This window comes from Synchiropus splendidus, chromosome 12 (genome assembly GCF_027744825.2).
Source record: "Synchiropus splendidus isolate RoL2022-P1 chromosome 12, RoL_Sspl_1.0, whole genome shotgun sequence".
Classification (NCBI taxonomy): domain Eukaryota; kingdom Metazoa; phylum Chordata; class Actinopteri; order Syngnathiformes; family Callionymidae; genus Synchiropus; species Synchiropus splendidus.
In genome coordinates, this window is record NC_071345.1 from 11,908,235 (window position 1) to 11,932,276 (window position 24,042).

Sequence of the window (24,042 nt, forward strand, 5' to 3'; positions counted from 1 at the left end):
CAGCAGCAAAAGCGTATCTTGTCATCCTGTTTGAAGAACAAAGGGAACCAGGACGTTCTGCGATGAGCCATTCATTTCCCCCCATGTCACTTCCACTGACCTGGCTGTCTTCTGCCAGACTTCCAGTGCTCTTTCCTGCCAGTCTAACCTTTTTTTTTTCAAGTGAACACAAATTCAAATTTACTCCACCTTTACTCCCTTCTCCCTCCCTTTTAATGTGTCCCTCCTCCTCCTCCGTGTGTCCTTGCTGTTTCCGTAAATACAATTAAAGAGTTCTTTTTTTTTTTTAACCACCTCAATTCTTTCCAAATGAGCTTATTAATGTCGTCCTTTGTATCATTTTAAAATTCATTTTTTCCCCTCCTCGTCTGTTTAATTGAACTGATTAGAGGAGGCGGGGAAAAAACAGAAAGCATTCTCACAATTAGCATTTAAATCTCTCTCTGTCAGGCTCTTCCCCCGGTCGCCCTCGCTCTCCTCTCTTACTCGAACTGACTCTACATGTTTCAGTCGCTACGGCAACCAATGCTTTTTCCTCTCTCTCTTGGACTCTGTATCTCCCCGCTTTCTCTCCCTCCTTCATTCCTTCTCTCCACTGCCAGAGGTAGGCATGATATCTGACATGCGTCCATGTGTGTGTGTTCTGTGGTGTTTTTTTGTGTTTTTCTTATTGACATTTCTTTGCCATTTTGCATAGTTGTAGATGGGAAGTTTCCCTTCCCCGCGTAAAGTGCCACTGAGAGTTACTGGCTGTCTGTGTGATGCCTCTAATGATGATGTATGTGCCGTCCTCTTGTGTGTGTGCTGCTGAGTGTGTGAGCGACAGGACCACTTCTTTATTTGCCGGCAAATATTCAAAACTCCTCTCATATGCGGTAGATTTCCTGTTGGCATGCCTCATGCTTCTATTTATCCGCTGCTATGAAAGAAGAAGCTGGACCCTCCTCCTTTGTCTCCCACTCTCCAGCCCCTTCTTGTCTTGTCTTACAGCGCGAGATGATCGGAGGAGCGGGGTCTGAGTGAACACGGCGAAGCGATGGGGAGATGGTAAGATGAATAGTTTCAGAAGTGCATGTCATCTTGAGTGATGAGCGGCGGGGGACTTGATGTCTTGAGTGACTGTGGGCTGAATTTGATGTCTAAACTTCTCTGTCGCCTTCCTCCCGGAGCTCCATCTCTCCTGTCACACGACCGACTGCCCTCATCTCCATCCTCCTGGTCGCTCTGGTGACACAGCCCTCCACCTGCAACCGTGACGACGCTGATGCCGAGGAGCAGGTGGACGCCCTGTCAGTCCAGCTGTCCGTCACTACTCAGGTCACACCCACCCCTCTCTGGGTGGTGGTCTGGGGACCCACTCAGCCTCTGGAGGATGAAACCTACCACTTCCTCTCCAGCCAGGAAACAGACCACCAGCGCCGTCATGGGAACCAGCTGGAGACCAGCACTGTTACCTCAGAGGACTGGCCGTTCGCTGACTCAAGCATGCGGCCCGGCGGGGAGTCGCCATTAGGCTCCAGGAACCGGGACGGAGTGGAGGATGGAGGAACAGAGGCTGAAGAGTCCGAGCCTGAGGAAGGTGGGCGCGTGCATGTTGAAGCTGAGTGCACCGTCACCCATCTCTGCACTAATAAAGTTGCCGTCACTCTTCAGGATAAATTGTCCGCTGTCAAACTGGATATTTGGAACCCCTCACCAGATTGTTGTTGTGGAGCGGGGGGTTATTTTGCTCATCCAATTTCACGTTCAAATGGTTTCATTGATTCGTCCTTTTATGTGTGGGATATTACACAGAGATGGAATGATGAGTAACGGCGTGCGTGCGTGTGTGTGTGCGTGTGTGTTGCAGTGGACCCCCAGTTCTACGTCACCGTGACCATCTCCTCGCTGCTCATCCTGATGGCGGTCGTCATCACGGCCAAACTGTGGTAGGAAGCTCAACTTTACAGTAGAAAGTGTGATGGGGCTTTTTTGCAGTGACTGAATCAGTATGTTGTTTATTGCCTTGTACAATATCAGAACTTTGTGACGGGTCCAACTTAAAAAAACAAAACTGGAAGGACATTTTAATTAACTGTACATAAGTTGGTGTCAGTAGAGGTTCATGACAGCAGAAGAGCAGAAGATACTGTTCAATTAAGACCGTGGCTGAGGGTGGACTCAAACATCCAATATCATAGATGAAACAAATCCTAGATTCTCGCTGCGATGTCCTGCTGACACGTCTTCTGCAGTCGTAACAACACAGTGATGGAGGAGGTGATCCCAAGATTCTGCGTCGTGTAGACCAGGGGTCTCAAACTGGAAACTTTTTTTTTTGGTTAATTCCACTTCATGTCAATGTGAGGATCTTGAATATCTATAGAACAGACACCTTAAAAAGAGACCACAAGTCATCCCCCAAATGTCCCATCATGCACTACAGGACTGACTGGACTTCGTATGATTTTTTATATCCTTCTGTACATATATCATTCCAGTGATTCAGTAGTTTTGCACTGCAATAAAGGTGCTTCCAAGGTAAAGCCAAAATGTCATCCATCCCTGGCTAAAATTAGACACCTAGTGGTGGGCTTCGAAAGTGCATCCTGAGGGCTGCAAATGGCCCACTGGCCAGACCTTTGAGACTCTCAATCTAATTTAGGAGGATCAAAGTCATTTGATTTCTCTCACAATCCATGACATACATGGGCTAATTTTGGTTGGTTATCTCTGCCTGGACTGGTGAGCTGTCCAGGGTGTCCCCCAGCTATGAACTGATGGACCCTGATGGACACATGGTTGGAGAATATGATTTAAAAGTAGTTTATTTTGAGAGTGTTGGTGACATTGTCATCGACAGACTCAAATCTTGTGTAAAAAAAACGATTTGTTTGACCACTTTGTTTTTCCACATATCAATTATTCCTAGGTTTATGATTTTAAGTGCCTTCATTTGCAAAGAGTCACAAATAAATATATAAGACTCGTAATTTATGATCCAGTGCAGGTAACCTGTTCGAGTCAGTGACAGAGTGACGCTGGAGCTGAAGCATGTGGGTGCTGTAAGCATCAGCAGAGATGCTGGAGGAGGGAGCTCGGAATCATTTTGATTCAGCTGCCGTGTCAGAAAGTGAGCATTTCACTCAAAGCATCACCTGTATCAGCATGAGAAGATGGTTAACTGGACATTACGCAGTTAAGCGTGCAAAATACAGCGTAGCAACGATCTCATCAACACCGCCTGACAGGATGAATAATTTATGCGCTGAAACATTGTAAACACCGCTCAATTGAAACGGCCATATCTGAACGTCACCATGAGTGCACTTGACTTCTTCCATTCATTTTTTAAAACTCGCCGCCGGACGGATCCAGAATTCAGAGTGTGTACTCTTGTGAGGATGGTGACGGTGAATGGCGGTGTGGACTCAAATCACCTCATTTTTAAGGGGAGTACTCACCCAAGCCAGGCATGACAGTCAATTCCAGTAATGAAAATGTTGGTTTTATTCAGGGCTGCTGACTCTCACGCAAATAAGGCTCCTCTCATGCCACACTCGCCTTTTCTCACGCATTTTGAGCTGAAGTCAGATTAAAATTCACGCTGCGATACAGACAGCAAAACAGCCTATACTTGTGACAGCGGCAGGTCCGAAGAGATGATGAGACAATGAATGTAATACATTTATTTTGTTGTTCCTCCAAGTCTCAGAGAGGCCTTGTGAAGATCCCTTGTTAACATGAGCAAACATGAGTTTGCTGTGTTTCAAATGTGGAACAGTACAGGGCTGAAAATATATTCAGACAACCTTAGAAGGAGAGGAAGCAAAACCAGAACAGAAAAGCGAGACTGGAGTTCAGCAGGGCTCAGTACTTGGGCCCCAGACCGTTGATATGAAGCAACAGGTATGGAGTAGTTCTGATGGAATAAACAGATACTGTACATAGTTGCGCGTTCTCTTCAAAGATAGATTCACTTTACTGGTCTCAGGCTGGGAAATTTGAGCAGTGATTCCCCATGGTTGGGCTGCGAGCGCCTCCTGGAGGGCCACTAAAAGTTTTTTGTTTTACACCTTTGGGCCGTGAGGGCCACGAAAGTGATGCAACCCCCACAAGAGTAAAAACTTTTCAATAGAGCAACTGTCGAGGCAGTTTTTAAAATTGATTGGAAAAATGATTAGTATAAGAGACTAATCTTATTTAGAGTTTATTTTGAAAATGAAATACATTATTTTATTTTATGATATTTTTGACATTGTTTGATCATATCAATTTTATTCAGAATTTTGTTCATGAATTTTCTCAATTTTCTCATCAGCTGCGATACTTTTTTTTTTTTTTCCTCTAGTAGGTTAAATATGACTCTTGACGGCAGCATCAAATTGTTCAGAGTGGTGGTCAGAGAGGAAGTTTGAGGGAGTCAGGATCATGAGGAGTACTTGAGGGTAGCGCAGAACATGTATGAGGACAGTGGTGAGCTTCGCTGGAACACTGAGAAGGATTAAGTTGGAGCTCAGCTCTTATTAGTTTTGGTAACTGATTGATGAGGTCAGGGAGTAATCCGCATGGACCATGATGTTTGCTTATGACGTAGTGGTGAGGTGATGGTGTGGAAAGAGGACACAAAGCAATAAGGGTGTGTGTATGTGACATTCAAATAATAGAGGGAAAACAGCACTATGGTAAATATTGGCTGTATATTGGCGATAAGCCAATGGAGGGACAGGAGGGAGAGGACATGTTGAATGTGGGATCAAAGCTCAAGACTTCAGTATATTGTGGTGGCCCATTAGTGCAGATTACTCTGAGAGGATGAAGGTAGTCAATATATTTTATCGCAGCTCCAAGCACCAGAGAGACTCAAAGCTCTTGTGAAACCCCTGTTTAGAACTCAGAGGTTGAATTCATGAGTTTGTTGTGTTCCAAACCTGCTGTGGCTCAAGTGGAACAGTACAGTACTGAAAATACTTTCTGACAACCTCAGTACACGGAGCAAAACCAGAACAGAAACACAAGAGTAGAGTTCACCAAGGCTCAGTTTTAGGGTCCCATACATTTGATATCACTGCTCAATGATGTGGAGAGTGAAAAAGAAAGATGGCTACACATGTACATGTAGAAACCTGGACTGTTCTCATGTTCAGTCTAGAGGAACAACTATCAAAGTGTCACCGACTTCTCAGACTTATGTACCACGAAGATTAGTGTGTGTGTTTGTCATGTTCAGAACCCGAGGTATTACGCGACCAGAACATCGACTATCTGCTCCAGATAGACAATAGTTGAAGCACTTGACCAACACTGTGGAATCAACTATCAAACACAGCAGTACAGAAAAAACTGCAAGGAGTAGCGAGGATTTATACTTGAGTACTGGGTGATTGGTGTTAAAACACATGAAGGTAGTTCACCATAGTAACAGAATGAAAGTATTCAAACCGAACCTGTCGGTCAGTTAGATCATCTCTGGCTCAATGTTTCTCTGTCAAGAGTGTTTGGACCTCTGAACAAATAGCGAGGATCATGAGAGACTGCAGAGGAGTAAGAAAGAAAGGATGAACTGACCTTCACTGCCACTTTCCAATGGCAAAATGATGAAAATACTCTGACATTTATTTGAAAATTTGAGTAGTCCACCGGGACGCAACAGGGACCGGAGAAGACTTTCACGAGAGAAGAGATTCAAAAACAGAAGAACCACAACAGTAGATACAATGTTTCAAGACCGCATGAATATGGTGGGAGTCAACCCTGGAACCAAGATGAAGCATGAGACACCATCAGAGGCCAGAGGTGCATCACAGCCAACATCAGAATGCTTCACCAGAAAGCTCCAATCTGTGATGAAGGAATTTCAGTCGACTGTCAGCAGCGAAGCCCTTGAACAGGATGCTATCTCACCAGACAAGCAGATACTCCAGGTGGACTAAAGCTTCCTGACCTCCTTGGGGTCCAGGCTCATGAAGGAAAACAAGGAGAACTAGTTTGTCTGGACCTCAAGTTTGTGCCATCTGTCCAGGTTACACTCTCTTAGAGACCAGCATCAGTCACTGTAGATGGTAGGACACCCCAAAAAGAGGGATGGTACATCAATACCTCGACCACAAACTGAAGATGGAGCAGATGTGAAGGCCTCTTCAACATCATGGAATGAATTAGACTGACAGAACAAGCATCAGATGAATTGATGGAAACAAGTGAAATGTTGAGTGTCTAGAGCTCAATTCTTAGCTGGATTGGAGGTGCTGGAAGCCATGAATCTCAGAGGACATCTGTCATCCATGTTCAGAAGAATGTCCATTGAAGCCGGAAAGTTTCCAAAAAGGATCCTGAGAGCACAGGATACAGGAAGAATTTGTCAGTCAGAGTGAAATTCAAAGGATGGGTTCATTGTATGGGTGAAGGCAGAAGAGCGTCAGGTCTCGGGATGAGTTTCCCGGCATGACCATGGTCCATTCAGAACTCAGTCTTTTGGGAAGCAGACTGGGAGTTCCACAGGCCACCAGGGATGGGTTGGAGTTGTGTTGGATGCAGGCGAGATGCAGCTGTGAATCTGCCTTTCAGGAAGCAGTCAGACAGTTCTGTAGGCCACCAAGGCCTGGTCTGGTGAGATACTTCAGTCGCTACTGCGAGGTAGAGTGACACACAAACAGAATAAAGAATACTTGTCACCAGTGATAACCAAACAACTCACCATTTCAGAGCCTGTCCAAGCAAGCAGAAAAAAATGAGGGAAAACTTGGATGGTTCTGATTGGCTGGTTTAAAGTGGAGGGGACCAATAGAAGAAGCAGCTCAGGTGTCAAGAGGTGTGAGATGCAGAGAAGTGAAGGGCCTATGAGGCTTCATGAAACAGTGTCCTCCTTCAATAGTCCTCTAGATGGCACTGTCTACTTTAAAATCTTTGGATTTCAACACCCATTTCAATGAACTTGCCGATCATTTTAAAACCTAGAGCGCCATCTACTGAGCTCCTACTGTTTCATGAAACCTCATCAGCCCATCACGAATGTGGGGTAAAACCCATGGCACCATCAGACAGCACAGTCTGTATTACGACCGCTGATGAATACATGTTTTACGCGTCTATCTATTAATAGATAGGAAGCAGCATCCTCCCTCTTTATTCTACTGAAAGTCACGGGATCAAATATCTTTTAATAAAACCCTTGCATGATGGAAACAAGCCTTTTTGGATTCAATAAAGCAATATCAGAGGTTAGAGGTATTTTTTTCATCGCGCTTGGATCTTACTATGAATATCCAGGCTGTTGTTTTTGTTCTTTGCCGGTGCTAGGAATTTCCATTTAACATCTTTGGTGTTATAATGAGGGCAAATGTGGAAGCTAATGGACTGCAGTGTAGAGGCCCATGAATGCCACGTCACCCAGCAAACAACTAATAGTATCGCTACAGTAAATTGGTTAGGAATGAATAATTAAAACCTTGTTGTAGAGCGCTGCAACATCACTATCAAGGAAAGAAATAAAGAGATTGATGGACCCGTAGTTAAATCAAAGGGTAATAACCAAAGTAAGGGTTCCACCCAGCGGTCCCTCAGTGGACAGGGACTAAACCGCTGTGTAGTCTTTCAGAAACTCATTTATCAGTCAGGTTAATCAGGAAAAAAGCTTCCAATTTGCCAGGGAGCGTAAAGGTTGCACTCCAGAGCAAGGCAAAAGGTCAGCTGCTCTAGGTATACTCGGCTCTAGATTTATGGGAGGGGGATGAAAAACTGTACACCTTGTGCTGACTGTACAAAACACTGTGAGTATCTAGACTTGGATGGAGGGGGCGCTGCACCCAGAGCAGAGATGAGGTCAGCTGACACCCTGGATTTACCAACGCTGAACACGGTACTTCCCTTAACCTGAATGGCCATGCCATCGGTCTAGATAGAGATTTCCTGTCCAGACAAAGATGTCAGAGTTACCTTTACCTGTCAGTCAGGGTGGGGCTTGTTTCGATAAATTCATTATACGTTTAAATAACTGATGTAAATAAGGTGTCTGTCAAGAATGTTTATGAAATATGAAGACATAACCAAAACATCCATGATGAATGTACAGATTCCACTTACATTTGACCATTCTCGTGTTGAATATTAAAATGCTATAAATCCCGATCAAATAAATATAAATGAATTTGATGATAATTTAACTGAGTACTACTGCGACGCCATACTGTCCATTTTAAATTTCGACACACTTGCATTTGTCCAAAGGAAGAAATAAAAAATGGAAGCCTCTTTCACTTGTACACAGGAAAACAGAAAAGAACTTGAAACTGCAATGAAGTTGCTCCAGTATACAGTACGTTCAAGCTACATTTTTTGTTTCTTTTATATAATATATTGAATTAAATTTTGTTCAATGCATTTCTTGATTTTGGGTCACAGTCTGTCATTTAGGGGTGATGGTGCTTCTCTTGGCCAGTTGAGAACATGAGACAAATGAACAGTCCATTTGATGGGGGAAAAAAATTCATATAAATCATGGACAGGTGCTTTCCTGAGACTGATGTAAGGGGCCGTAAAACCCAATATAATTGGAAATGAAACCAATTTTGTCAATTAAAAATCATCAACAGGGGAACATGTAATTGAACCATGGCATTATGTGGTTAGCCAATGTTATTTGAACATATAATTTCATTCTCTTTAAATATTCTCAGTAAAAATCATAATTCATGTAAATATGATTTCACAAACAAGTATTTTTTCAGCTTCTTTTATTTAGTTTGAGGAACAAAATATTGTCAACACTCATTAAATGAATCAGAAAGTAAAATAAAAGGAAGAAATATCTTAAATAACAATGAATGATTTCATTTGGAATTCAAATAGGAATTTAACTTTTAAACTCATGAGCGCCACCTGAACACAGGCAGAGGGCCGCATGTGGCCCCCGAGCCACACTTTGCCCACCTCTGATATAACTATTCAATATTGGGGAACAAGACTCGAAGCAGATTGACAGAATACAAAGACAAGCGCCAGTCGATCAGTATAAATGATCAGCCTCCTTTACAACTTGCACAGATGCGTTTCACCTGCTATTTCCAGAGTCACAATGATCAAACATTCAGTGTCAGCACGCGGATAAAACGGAGCCGTTGCCTTCAGGCATCTGCAATAACCCGTCTCGGCTGGTGTCAGCGTGCCGTAATAATCCACGGCTGTGAAACCTTTCAGCGGATGTAAACAGAGGGAGGGGTCATCAATAGAGGAGCCACTGCACACATCTTTGCCCATTAGTCGGAGACGGGAACTCATCTACGTGATGTAGTGGAGCATTTCGACGCCGCTCCGATCAAACCAATAAGAGTGTGTTTATTTGACCGCGGGGGCCCCCCCACCACCACTGCTGTCTCTTTATTCATGTCACTTAAACTCCTCATCAGCCTCACACTCCTCTCTGGTAATATAACTTTTCATTTTACGGCCTGAATCGCTATAATTTGCTCTCATTTTTTATTCCTTCTCTCACCAGCTCTTAATCTCAATTTAGCTCCCTACAGTGTTACATTATCTCACCGCTCACTCTCTAAACCTCTCCGCCTCGTCCCACTTGTTCTCTCTGCCTGCCAGGGATTTTTCTCTTTCTCTGAATACCTGTGTCGACCCCCTCCCCGCCATCTCTAGTAATGCTTCCTTTAGGTTCCACTCACAGTTATTGTCATCGCTCTATCACCATGGTGTTTGCACAGCCACTAGTCCTGTTATCTCCCGCGCCAGTCTCCCGCCTCGCACGCCCTGCCAGTCCGGCTGCAGATCCGCCGATAATCCTCCAGTTCCCTGTGAGCTGATACACGATAAGCCCACCCATTTCTCTCTTTCTCCGAGAAATGGACTTAAATCGTACTTCACTCATGGTGCCGCTGTGGAGGAAGCGCCTCCTGCTGATGGATCTATCATGACGAGACTGAACAAAAGCCAGTTCCTTGACCGCTCGGCTTGAAGTTCAACAACAGAATCCTTAAATTGACAAATCTGCCTCCAGAGGTGAACCCCGGTGAGTGGGGTGAAGCTCAGCCTTTTGAAGTCTGGTACGGCGGCGGGCTCTTGTAAGGGGAGCCACTCTGTGGTCGAGGGATGCGATCACTGGAATTACCGGGGAAATTGCAACAACCCCATACGAACTCAAAGGCATCCAATTCACGGCCATGCCAGGGCGTTGTTTGGTCCCTGTATTTGTCTCAGATTAACACGATGCGAAAGTGAGAGCTGGACTCAACGGACTAAGCCTTCTGCTCTATGTTCATTTCGTCCGTATTTCTGCACGTTTACGCAAAGCTTACAGATATGGACCAATCGGAGCAGTACTACCTGAAACCATGGGGGAAGTGCGGCTGTTCCTACCCGATACGTAGCTCTAATGAGACATGAGGAAGACATAACAATGGCGCAAATTCTCTGTCCTCCAGTCGCGATATATCTAGCAGCCTCACCGCCGCTCACCACCACCGCTTCCTCGTCTCGTTGTACATTATCAATACTTCATCCACAGTTGCCATGTTGGTTTTGGAGTTTGTCGTTGTTGTAAATTTTTGACGATGGGCTGCTCCCCCTGTTGGATATATTGGTGAACAGCAATACATAAAGAACAAATAGACTTATGTGATCAGTGATGGTAACATTGTTTGAAACGGACGGGTACAGTTTTGTACGTAAAAGGAGCATAACTAGCCTTAAGGATATATTTATATATATATATATATATATATATATATATATATATATATATATATATATATATATATATATATATATATATATATATTTTTTTTTTTTTTTTTAATATTCTGATGAATGGAGAGGACACAGTGCGTTGTCTACAAACCCAAATACTGTTCCCCCAAATAGAGAGTGGAGTTGACGTGGCACACATTGTCAGGTTTTTCCACAACATTTTGTTATCCAGCAAAAAGGGCAGCACAATAGTAGGTGGCTTTTGAATGGAATAAAGACGTGGAACTGTGACAATGACTGTAGCAGAGTGACATCATCCATGAATGATGATGTATGTCACTGCCAAAACACTTCTTTATGACCCATTTTAAAGTTTGCATCACAGGTTTGAAGGTTTCATCTCTAAGCCAATATTTATGGACCAAGACTGCTTTAGCTCTTGTGAACACAACTATAATACAAGGGTCTCAGTTGAAGTGCCACAGAGCTGAGGCTTCATGAGCAAGACAAGCTGTCGTAGTCAAGGTGAAGAAGGAGGCTGAACGATGAACCAGCTGTAGCGTGTTGCCTTCATAACCCGGACAGTGAAAATGCTTGTAAAACCAAAAGAATACAACCCAAATGAATCCTTGAACACCACCACATGTTCAATACTATAAATCAATAGACCAGTGAAATATTAAAAAGGGCATAATGACAAACTCACTTCTGCATTCCAAGTATTATTTGGCGCAAAACATGACTCCCCAATTCAATATCATTACACGACAAAATGGAATTTTATCACCCAGGATTTTATTAAAATAATGTGATGTTAGGAAGCAACTGCCAAAAGACTGTGTCGGGCTGAGTGGGAATAATAACCCCCCCACGCCCCACTCACCCTCTCTCTCTCTGTGTGTGGCTACGGACTGGCTCTGGTGCATCAGTGTCATAAATGTGTAAATACCACCATGTGTTCAGATGGACGAAATGATGATGGCCTATAGTGGAAATTGGCCAGCGCCCAGTTTACTGCAGCAGAGCAGCATATGTGCTGTGTGATGTACTCACCTCTAAAAGAGTCGGTGGCCAGCTATCGGACGAGTATATGGTTGGTCTGCTCACATTTGCTGCCGCTCTTTATCTGCTGCTGGTTCACAGAGGCAGGGAGAGCCAAGCTTCCTGTTGTGTGGGTTTAATCCACCGACATTTGAGGTTTTTAGCTTTTGCTATTTAAAGTCGCCACCGGGAATTAACTTTACAAAGAGGTCCAAGATCCCCATTGGGTTTGGGTGCTGCAACACACTGTACCGAAGAATGAGGTCAACAGATCGTCCCACCAACGCTCACACTGACTGTGGTCAACATCCAGGCTCTGAACAGCAGCTGAAGATGACATGAGTGGATTCAACCATAGTCAGTAATGTCCACTTTTATTTATTTATATTGTTAGGGTCATTCATGGGGCACCTGTGGGAACAAAATGGGGTCCACCCTGAAGATGTTTTCAGGCTGCAGGATATGGAAACCCATGAAAACAGTATATTTAAGTTTCCGTTGATGTGCATGTGAGTGGTAGAAGTTTCAGTCCAACCAGCATTGTTTTTTAATCGCACATCCAATTGAAAGCTAAAAGACATATGTCATCTGTGTTTAAAATGGCAACACAACCATAAAATACAGCAATTAACAGGACAACAGCAGCCTGAGCTCTGAGGAAGATGTGCGTCTGCAAATGAGGAGGCTGACAGGTGTGTGCCGTCTCCTCTGTAGGCGGGAGGATGCGGCGGGATGAGTGGCAGTGCCGGAGTGTAAATTAAAAACGGCTGCTTTCTTTGTCCATCATATGTTGGTGTGTGTAGACGGGTGTTGAGACGAGCGCGTGTGTGTAGAATGGTGGGTGGCAGCAGTGTATTAAAGAGTCTGACAGTTTGGAGAAGAAGCTGTTACAGGGTTTCACAGTTCTGGATTTGATGCTGCAGCACCTAATGGGGGTGTTAAGAACTGTGTGCTACTTTGTTTGACACGTGAGTGGAATGAAGCTGATTCGTATAAGGGACAGAAAGTGTCAAAAAAAGGAGATGTGTGTCAAGGAAATGCTTGCATGTTTGTCAGTAATGCTGCCAGAGAAGAACATTGTGAACACATCACGGCTGTTTTCTGACAGACAACTCGATAAGTTGCTGCTAATAAAGTACAGTGGAAATTCACGCGATGAACCAACATTGCTACAAACTTGTTTTGAAACTTTCCTCTTACCGGAGGGCACTGCCAGCACCTGTATGTCAGGTGCTTTCCAGTCAGCCTTAGTGAGCTCTGTCCCCACACTTGTTTACCTCTATAAGCGATAACTGGGCCTGTCAAACTACTTTTAGTGACCTTTAGTGACCTGCAAGAGCTCATATGTGTGTCATTTAAGTCCAGTACTAGTTTTAAGAGCACCAGTCCACACGCCCATATATTGACCCAGGGTGATCTTACTGTTTTTTTACCCAATTTTTGTACTCACTGTGTGTATTATTTAATATATAGTGGAATTTTAAAAAATCATTTTTGCGTTTTTGGGGTGGTTAAGGTCAAAACCAGCACAGTACATCAGTTGGAAAAGTTTTCTTTTGGCTTAAATCCCCCCCTCAACAGATTGATAGTGTCTTAGTTGCTGCAGTCCTCAGTCTACCTGCTCACATCCCTCCTTTATTTAAAGAGGACTATGAGACACAAACTATGTCCAAAAGCATGAAGGTTGTTTTGCTACATGAGAGTGGAAGTTGGAAACAGGAACACAGAAGTAATGAGAACAGAAACCTCAGTGGAATAGTACATGCTGGCAGAAACAACAAACACAAGCAAACAGAGGTGGATGTGGTGGTCAAAACTCATTCACAATTCACACATAACAGAAAATTCACTTTGTGGAAAAACTCGACACGTGCAGGCAGAGAATACGGTGAGAACGAATTGAGCTCTCGCTCCAAGCGCAAAGTCGTCTGCGACCATCATGGAAACAACAATGTATTTCTTTCAATCTTTACCCAGTTTGTCTCAGATTTTCGACTTGTCTTCAAATGAATTTCAAGGCATAATTTAATTTTGAAAATGTATTGGAAAAACTTAATTTCTCGATTTAGTTTTAAGTCCACAAGCCTCCTCATTTACATCATTTTCACGTTTTTCACATTATGATACTGATATTCACATTATTTAAAGATGTGGAATAATACATTGTGAATGCAAAGACTTAAAGTAGGTCATCAAGTCAGCGTCAATTCAGTCTGCCAAGCAGGTTGCCTGCAGGGATTTTTAATGTCCAGCAGGTGTCAGTATTCAGTGACACAGTATCAGCACAGTGTGTCATTGTGTCGAAACACCTCACTTATCCATCACTAAAGAAGGTTAAGGCCAGGATCAAGGTCATAGATATTTCTGGGTGTAATTTTAAGTTCATGCTGTATATGCAAACTACAATGCGGATCATGCTGACAGCGGCTCCCACTAGCCCAGGTGACTGGACCGCCACATGGAGCCAGGAAGCTTACGAAGGTGCACCGGTGCCCCGAGTTGGTCATTGGTTCCAGCTGGGTGTCATTATCTGTCAGACAAATCAAAGCAAGAAAGAAACACAGGAAATCCAGAGGCAAAGTGAAGCATATACAAAACAGAACATGCTTTTGAATAAATGAAAAATAAATGATTAAATAATTCATTCATATTTTGATTCACAAATATGCATATGGATTCATGTTGGGAAAAAAAGAAACACAATAACAACAATAGTGTTTGAGGGCTACCTTCCTCTTGGATGGACCTCACTCAGCCTTGCATTATCCCAGAAGCCCACTGGAGTCGCCCGCACCTCCCAGCAAATGAGGAGTGTCTGTCGGTCCCCGCCTGACTAAGACATACCGCCGAGCCCTCGGGAGCGCAGCCATGCAAACATTCTGTGTGATTACACATATTTAAAAGTTTGACGTTTCAGCAGCGCCGGTGACAGTTGACCTTAAGACTTTCCACCGTCGAGTGGTGGACCAGAGTTCTCAAACTTCCCACACAGTCATTAGAGCGAGCCGCCTTTGTCTTCCGCTTGACGTCATCTTTTTTCCTGCTCATAACTAAAGCCAAAAGCCTCGAAATAGCCCAAAGTCACATGAAGGGATTTACCCGAGTCATTACATTCGGCTGGTGATAAGTTTTCTTATCACCAACTTTTGAGAGTTGCAACCAGAAAAAGGGTTTGAAAGCTACAGTGAAGAATGTTTGGGGCGTCAGCTCTGCTTACTTGCCGTCTATGGACCAGTATTTGATAGGTGAGGAGGCACTACATCAGACCTGGGCAAAGTGCGGCCCGGGGGCCAAATGTGGCCCTTTGACTGTATTTATGTGGCCCCCTTAGAGTAAGAGTAAAACAATGACATTGTTGTTGTCTCTGACATTTTTGTCTTGTTCGTTGTTTTTTTTTTTTGTTTATTTTATTTGTTTTATTTCATTTCTGATGTATTTCTTGTCCCTTGAGACACAGTACATCAGAATTGAAAGTAGAGTTTTGATACCTATGAGACACGTAGAGAATCTTTAGTTTAAATTGGACAAAACACAGCATTTCTGTGCATTTTTCAAGTGTAATGTCATAATCACACATGCCCCTGTCTCTGCTCTACATCCGGTCTGTGTTGCACTGGACATACACACAGTAGGTCTGTCTGTCATGCTCTCTAATCTACATGGGAGCTAAAGCTTTTCACTTTAAACAAAAAACTGCCTTATCTATGAAAGAATTCTTCTTTACTAGCAACTGAACTCCTACGTATGAAGAGAGGAAGCAGGTTTACTGACCCAAACCATCCACGAATAAGTTTCGAACAGTGGATGTGGTTCAATACTTAGAGACGTTTTCTGCTGTTTCCCAAGAATATATAGGAATCTCTCAGTGACAACTTGGTCTTCATCCAAAACAGGAGAAAGTTGGCAGCAGGAACTCCTTGCTCTTCTCACTGGCACCTACACCAACATAGCTGGCAGCTTTCTGTGGTCACATGTGAGATTCAAGCTGCTTCTTACAACAGATAACTGTCCTGCTATTCAGCCAATCACAGACTTGTATTGGTCAAATAGAAAGCCATCCTATCGGTACGCTAGGATCTGCTGCCAGAGGGGCACTTCCTCCAGTGCCCCAAGGTCAAGGACCAGACAGAAGCTGCAGTCCTGCGTTTAGCTCTTTGGTGCTGCAGAACACTTGAGCTCACTGTGTTCCGTGTTCATCTTGCGCGGCTCAGAAGCTGCCAGTAAGTGCTCTGTTTTGGTCTCACCGGTGAGGTATGAGGCGATATGTCTCAGCAGGGAACAACTTTTGCATCACCTTAATGAACTAAATTCTGTTGAAGAAGCAGTGATCAGCTCTGCATCTCCCTCGGCCCGAATATATCAGCAGTAGTATTTCCTCCTTCATCTGCTCGCTCTCTCTCGCTCCTCATTTCTTCTCCCAGTCTTCCCTTGAACTCTCACCCCATCTCCTCCACTCTCTCTCCTTCCTTCCTCTTCCCCTTCTTTTACTTTCCTCCCTAGAATATCATTTCAATATCAACTTTTCTCCCTGCCCTTCCCCCCTCTTTCAAGCTGCATTTCATTCTCCACCTCCTCGAGAACAACATGTCTCTTTCACTCACTCTGCTGGTCCTCCCTTCATCCACTCTCTTCTGACCTCCTTGACCTTGCTTTCGCACCTTCTCTGCCTCACCACCTCATCTCTCCTCTGCATTACATCCTTCTCACTTATCTTTCCCTCCTCGTGTCTGCCGCCCCTTTCCAACCCTCCACAGCCCTCTTCCACACCACCTCAACTCTTTGGACGTCTCTCTCTCTGAAACTTCTATCTCCATTCACCTCAGCTAACCTCCCGCTATCAAACCCACCTCAACGTTCCTCGCCTTATCCTGACCCAGTCACACATTTCTCTCACCTCAACCTCTCTGTCCTTTCCCCTGAGTTGTCCCGTCTCGTTCACTCACCTCACGCACCACTCCTCTCAGCCTCCATCCTCCCTCCCCTCCCTGAGACGGTCCCCTCTAAACGCTGTAACAAGATGATAAGTGCACAAACTTTCTCCTAGTCTACGAAATTAAAGAGCTTCAAATAGTTTATGCTTCCTCCCCCTTTTCATCTGAACAGTGTCCTCATAAACCTCTTTTCGTCTCACTCGTCGCTTCTGCCTCTCCACCTCTTACCGCACCACCACTTCCCCGTCCTCTCCTGACTTTAATTCAAATGTCTCCCTCCAATTTCCTCCCCAATGTCGCCCCCACTTTACTGACTCCCTCTTTTTCTCCCCCCCCAGTTATGATCGCAGCTGTTCACATCACCCTGCTCCTCTCTCCCGTGGCGTGGCCCCCCCACTCTCCCGCGGCCTCCCTCGCTCCCTGGCTTCCGAGGACAGCCGGCAGACGCTGCACAGCACCTCCTCCTCCTTCTTCACCGACAGGGAGAGGTAATGAGTCGCCTCACCGCGTCTGCAATGCTGTAAACAAACGACACAACACAGCCTTGTTTCAGGATGCAGAAACCTTGAACAAAACCAGACTGAACCTAAAGCAGTTCTTACTTTCGGAGTCAAAATTGTCCAATTCTAACAGTTATAGCATCTCTTTAGCTTAGCTGTGGTGACAGTCACTGACAAAAGAATGTTTGAATCCCTACTGCTGAGTTATGGGCTCATACTGGAGCCTATCCCGGCTACATGGGGCGGGAGATGGGAGACACCACAGACAGGAAACACACCTCTGGATGAGAGCTACCTTTGTCCCCATGTATGTTTTCAGATTACCTTAATATGGTTTGATATAAGCCGTTAAACAAGATGGTCGCCATAAGGGTCTTGAGCCATCACCATAAAAGAATTGTGGGAAAAAGGACTGAAAAATTCAGAAGAAAAAAAGGTAACCAACCAGTGTTGGTGGTAAAATGGTGATCCACAAAAATTAGGAAACATCACCAATATTAAAAGAGATCCAAGTCAATATCATCAGACACCAAGTCATGATGGCGACGTACCTTAGCAATAGATGCAATTTGTGCGTTGAAAGAGATTTTCGTGTAATGTCAATGTAGAGTTCCTCGGCACGTTTTTACTCACTATATGTAGAAAATTGTACCCGTCCGTTTCAGATGTTACCGTCCCTGATCACATGCTTTCATGTGTTCTTTATGTTGCGATTGCTGTTCACCAATATATCCACCAGGGGGAGCAGTCCACAGTCAAAAGTTTACAACAACAACAAACTCCAAAACCAACATGGCGATTGTGGATGAAGCATTGATGATGTCCTTTTGCACTGAAGATGAGACAGAGGCAGCGTTGTAGGAGGCGATGGTTGGTGAGGCTGATCAATATATCGGAGGACGGAGAATTTCCGCCTTTGTTATGTCTTGTCTCATTAGCGCTATGTATTGGGTAGGAACAGCAACACTGCCCCCCATGGTTTCCACTGGTACTGCTATGTTTGGACCATATCCATAAGCTTTGTGGAAAGAAAATACAGTTGAAATGTGAAGAAATACAGTCGAAATGAAAGCCTCCGTCCGTATCCGTATCCGTATCCGTATTCCACTTTTTACATACTTCTACAAGGACTTTGACTTTCCACTAAGACCCGTCCCCCCTTTAGAATGACCTAGAGATGGTGGGGGTGGAAGGCGTTTGCTGGCAACAGTTCGTGTGTAGCTCGAACAGTAGCACCAGATCGCGTTTGGTATGAACGTACCGTAAGACCGATGAACATTGAGAAGATGACAAGTCTGCAGAGCTTGCTTCCAGATCAGAACCAGGAGCTATTGAGCCTGGAAGAACATGTAAATTCAGTATGAGCTGAGTACAGACTTGGGGCAAGATTTTGAAGAATACCAGCAGATGAAGAGGTTGGAAAAAAGAATGTTTGAACGATATATATGAGAATCTTTGTTGCACTTATAAAAGCTAAGAAGAAGGATCTGAGAGCATATTTGGGGAAGATCACCACGTTTTACCTACTAACTTGCTGCCTACTCTGTAGCAGAGAAACAACTTCAAAGATCTGTCAGAGCAGCAGCTGAACTCAAACATGACTGAAGTTGGGTTTGACTGACATGAAGGTTAAGCTTCAATTTATGATGCACCATATAGGATATATAGGAATCATGTTATTGGAGGGTGAAAGTTGGAATAAGACGCTGCACGGGTTTCATTTTTGCACAAACATGGCAAGTAACAAAACATCGACCTGTGTGACCCAGTGGTGGAGGTGGAAACCATCCAGAGCCACCTGTTGAATGTGGCCTCATCTGTGTGTCGCACCAGTCACAGCACAATAGAGTAGGTTCATTTCTATCCAACAACCCCGATGCATTCCTGAATGTTGTCATTTAAAAAGTGAACTTTTGCTGAACCCAGTAATTTTATTAAAACTGCGAGAGACTTCGAGTCTGCCAGTGACCCATTATATCTCTTATCTCCTGTCACATGACCTAAAAATCTGCATTTCTTTCCTAATCTAGTGTTTGATGACCTACTTCTGGACTTGAAACAAATTATTCTAAGATATTTTATTAACAAAAATGTTAGCGCTGCAAGGATTCGGGACTGAAGTCGTCTTTCCTTGATTAAAAACTTCCACCACTGTTCTCAACGCACAGTGGTGGAGTGGACTGCGTTGCTGCATCACTGCAGGAAGGTTGAAGGTTTGCAGAGGTTAATCTGGTCACTACAGTTTCAGTTGTCTCCTGCTTCTTGCCCTGTGTAGCTGGGTGATGAGTCACGGACCTCCCTTGAGCCGTATGGTCCGACTGGAGTTCATCACACTTGAGTTTGACACAGTCACAGGACAGGGAAGAGCAAAATGGCGATCGATCGGCGCCGATAAAACCCAGCGCCAAATATCAGAATAATTGTGCGACATTGATCTGGCCTGCTTGAGGACTGAGGCGTAGCTCCCCAGTGAGCAGCAGCCCCGGTTTGCGTGTGGCGTTCACTATAATTGGAGCCTATTCTCTGAGGAGCGCTGCGGCTGCTGAGACGTTTCAGAGCTTTTCAACTCCCTCCGCTGGTGAGTCATCGCGAAAAGCCGCCCAGCCGCCGTCCGTGAACTCCAGCAGGCTCTTCTTCAGGGGTGTTTAAAGTTAATCTCAATAAAGATAGCTAACCCGCTCGCTTCCTTCCGCCGTCCTCCGTCCCAGTCGAAGCTGCAGGCCTCTCCTTCTGTCGCCTCACTTGGCTTCTCTCTCCTCCTGTCTGTCAGGATTCCAGTGGTGAACCTCTGAGGTGACGCTTCTGTTCCTTCCACGGAGCCTGCAGAGGAACGCCAGCGTGGCCGGAGGGCTCGCCGCCGGCGCCATTTTGTTTTCTCTAAAACTGTGAAATGAATTCCGGGGCGGCAGGTATCCTCCCTGACAAAACTCATGTCCCCGCTGACCGCCTCCCCCTCCGCCCCTCTTTGTGCTAAATTGTCTTTCATGTGGCTCTGCTTCTATGGAACCGACTGGGTTTGGCCCCGGGCTGAGCCAAAACAGCCCGCCATGACTAATTCACAAACAAACAGTTTAACAGCCGTGCAGCATCACACTCCGCCTCGCCTCCTCTACCTGTGATTCCTCCACATCTGCTCCACACAGCTTCGCCGCCGTGTCCCTGTCCCCGCGCCAAACAAGACCAGTGATTTAGCATCGTGACGCACAGCTCTCCATCCACTTCTGTGACACATGACCTACCTAGACTGGCAGCCAGAGACACAAAGTCCAGTTCAGAGGTCCAGCAAGTCAGTCAGTGCTTCGTGTTTTACTCGAGAAAACTGCTTTTACAAGGAGATGCTTAAATGTAGCAAAGTAGACGCGACTGCGTGAAACATACGAGACTTTACGCCCCTCATCATGAGGAAACTCCTTTAACAAGGATTTTATTTTTTTAATGAAGGTAAAGTTTGACATTATTATGCGGCCTCTTTTTTATTTTCATTATATTTGTCTTTATTTAAATTAACATATTAGTTGTTTTTACAATTAAAATGGTAAAAAAAGGTTCATTTTTAAATGTATCGCTAATTTCTGCTAAAATGTTAAGAATTTACCTTTAAATTCATATAGAATTTTAATTTTAGCTGCAGTTCATCTTCATTATTTATTTGAAATATTTAAATGTGATAGTATTATGACAAGTATCTTTTTGTTTTCATTGTTCACTTTTATTTCATAATTTTATTTTTAAATATGCACTTTTGTTGATGGTTGAATTTTGACATATTTTTACCATTTTGTCTTTTTTTGCGCTTTTTAAAGATACTTCATTGAATTAAATATCATATAAAACATATTTCTGGAGCCAGTACCTTCAGATTAGGCAAAACCAAGTGTGTGATCCCCAAACAGCACTTCTGTGAGTGTAAACAAACCATGACAACTCTAGGTGTGAGCAGTTCTGGTTTTTATTAGTTTGGTGTTTGTAGCATCTAAAACTGTCTCCACTTGTTTACATGCAGAAGCTTTGATGAAGACCCAAAAGGGTTTTAAAATAGAAGTGTGAAAACGTGGCCTCAAAAGCGTCCTTTTCTCCGCTCGTGCGTGGCGTGTGAGGGGTTAATAATTCCATTCTCTGCTGCTCCAATCGCAGCGCTGCATTTGGCAACGCGTCTTTGACTGCAGGCAATGTGTTTAACACGTCACGCTCCAAAAGCTGATGTTTATTTTCTGCTTAAGGCGCCGAAAATGCAAATCCGTCGATTTGTCCTCCTTCCTGATGATTTGTTGTCGTAATTCTCCGGCTGGTGCGGCGGGCCTTCGTCACGGCCTCTGCTCAGGTGAGACCTGGAGGGGAGGGTCCAAGTTCCTCTGGAGATATACGAGCTTGTGGAGGAATCCTGACACTGGTGTTTATGGAAGTGGAACATCATCACCCCTTCAAGCCACTCCAAAGTCCCAGCGGTGGTCGGTGGTTTATGGGGAATGAAACCTGATGGGGGGAAGTGACAGGACCTTTATTTGAAGTGAACATTTATGTCAGGGCTGCACAAGAAAAGCACGACCTGCAGCTGGAGTTTGCTGTGGTTTGTCTCTCCGTCCGTGTTGTTCTTGTTGGTTTTAAAGCTTTCCTCCTCCGGGCCCTTCTTCCTCACGTTAAAATCTGCCCTACAATCCTTAAAAAACTGTCTTGACATCATTTCCCCAAGTTGCTTTCTTGCCTTGTAGAGCCATGTTTTTCTCTTCAGTCGGTAAGAGACCCACTAGCAAAGGAAACAAAGTGATGATAGTGTCCGACTGAGCCACAGCGTGACAGACATTATGACCAAAGCTTTGCGATGTCACCAGTATCGAGAACATTTCTAGTCATTCAGCATTCATGCTTTCATCCAAAAACATCAGCATGTGCCGCCAAGTATGTTGGCAGAGAGTTGCCGCAGAGTGAGTTACCCCCCTTTTTAAACCACAGCTCCCATAATGCACTGCAACAGTTGAAGCTAATACAACTTCCTGATGGTCGTAGTACAGTGTGAAGATAGTGTTTTAGTTTTGTGCAGCCCTGATTGAACAGTTTGTTTCGAGGCGACCTGAGGGCCACTGATATGAACCGTGTCGCCATGGAGACGTAAACCCTGTCTGTGCGGTCCGTCAATAAAGCTCGGTAAAACTCTGCCTGTGACCCGTTAGAGACCTGCTGTTTGGAACTCAATAGTGTGGTAGGACAGAGTCAAGAGCAGCAGTTTTCTAAGCAGCTTTGAGGCTCCCCCTTCCTCCTCCATTCGCATTAACAGCAGAGATGTTCTGGTGGCCCCAACGCCTCCGGCCCTTGTGATTTTTGGTAGCATTTCTGTATAAATATGATATTTCTGTACCACGTGAGTTCAATAAAGACTCAAGACTAGCATTTTACTTTGTGTCTGTTTTGTTGGTGATGAAAGAATCCCCTCAGGAGCTCTGCGGGGCAGGATAAAGCTTACACGGCTGATTTTAAGAGCATCCTGTATCTTAATCTCCTTCCTCCCGCCAGACTTCTGGCATGCCAACACGTGACGCTGGCGTGCGCGCCGGCGAGGAGCTGCTGCGCCGTCTCATCTCTTCCTCCGTCCTCGCACTGGAGGCTGAAGGTTCATGATCTTCATCTGATGCAGACACTCACACCTCTTTTTTTTTTAGAGGAATTGGACGGTGGGAGGAAACTGGAGTGCACAGAAATAAACCACCAAGAGCATGTGAAGAGCATAAAAAAGTCATAAAGAAAATACCTATATTATAAAGATATATTTCAGTGTCTTCTTCTTTTTTTGGCTTCTCCCTTCAGGGATCTTCCTCCATCTCTCCCTGTCCTCTGCTTCCTCTTCTCTCAAACCTACAAACCTCATGTCCTCCTTCACCACCTCCATCAATCTCCTCTCTGGCCTTCCTCTCCACCTTCTGCCTGGCAGTTCCAACCTCATCATCTTCCTACCAATGTACTGGCTCTTTCTCCTCTGTACATGTCCAAACCATCTCCATCTAGCCTCTCTGACTTTGTCTCCTGAACACCTGAGTACAAGTGCTGTCCCTCTGATCTACTGCTTCCTGATCCTATCCATCCTGCTCACTCCCAGAGAGAACCTCAGCATCTTCACCTCTGCTACCTCCAGCTCTGCCTCCTGTCTTTTCCTCAGTACCACTCTGTTTCCAAACCATACAACGTTGTTGGCCTCACCACCGTTTTGAACACCTTCCCTTTCGTCCTTGCAGACACAGAAACTGAACTATGTATAAAGATACATTTCAGTTTCCTATCCAGACTTTACATGTGATATTCCGGGGTCCACCGTCGGCTGGTTTGGCTCATATGTAGCAGGTGAGGTGGGTGTCCGGGGCAGGAAAGGGCACTAATTAAAATCTAAAATAAGAGCTGTTGTCACAGCTCCGGCGTTCGCACCTCAAACAACTCGCCTGCCACTTCGCCGCTGGATGACACGAGCGCATTGTGACACACATTGTCAGCGGAGCCGCTGTGAAAATCACAGCTCGAATCTGGCAAAAGCTGGGATCCATTCCACTATTTATAGAGCGAGGGTGGGATCATTACCCCTCCTCGGCCCCTCAATGTTGGTCAGCTAATTACTGCCATTAACGTGGGGCCGGTGGAGGCGCTCAGAGACGTGCGCGGGACGCAGCCAGCCGGCCTGATGGAAGCAATTTGGGCTGCATAACAGAGGTGCAGTTTTGACTTTGAAATGGAAGCTGTGAGTTTAACACTCTTGTGTCGGGAGTGAGAACGCCGTTCCCCCTCAGCGAGCGCAGATGTGTGTGTGTGTGTGTGTGTTTCCATGCTTCTGCTCCATGATACATCAGTGTCTGCGGGGACGCGCCCTAATTAAAGGCTTGACCTGCTAACTGCTCGCCCCCTTCTGTGCGCTAACATTT

General features: G+C 44.8%; 1 protein-coding gene across 1 annotated transcript; it reads left to right on the forward strand.

Annotated features, from left to right (window-relative positions):
* Positions 1 to 496: 496 nt before the first annotated feature.
* Positions 497 to 22,521, forward strand: pianp (PILR alpha associated neural protein). Its single transcript, XM_053881076.1, has 6 exons — positions 497 to 604; positions 991 to 1,047; positions 1,170 to 1,579; positions 1,850 to 1,928; positions 16,982 to 17,131; positions 19,914 to 22,521. Exons 2-6 carry the CDS (start codon positions 1,037 to 1,039, stop codon positions 19,933 to 19,935), a joined length of 672 nt encoding a protein of 223 aa, XP_053737051.1. The 5' UTR covers positions 497 to 604; positions 991 to 1,036; the 3' UTR covers positions 19,936 to 22,521.
* The last annotated feature ends 1,521 nt before the right edge of the window (positions 22,522 to 24,042 follow it).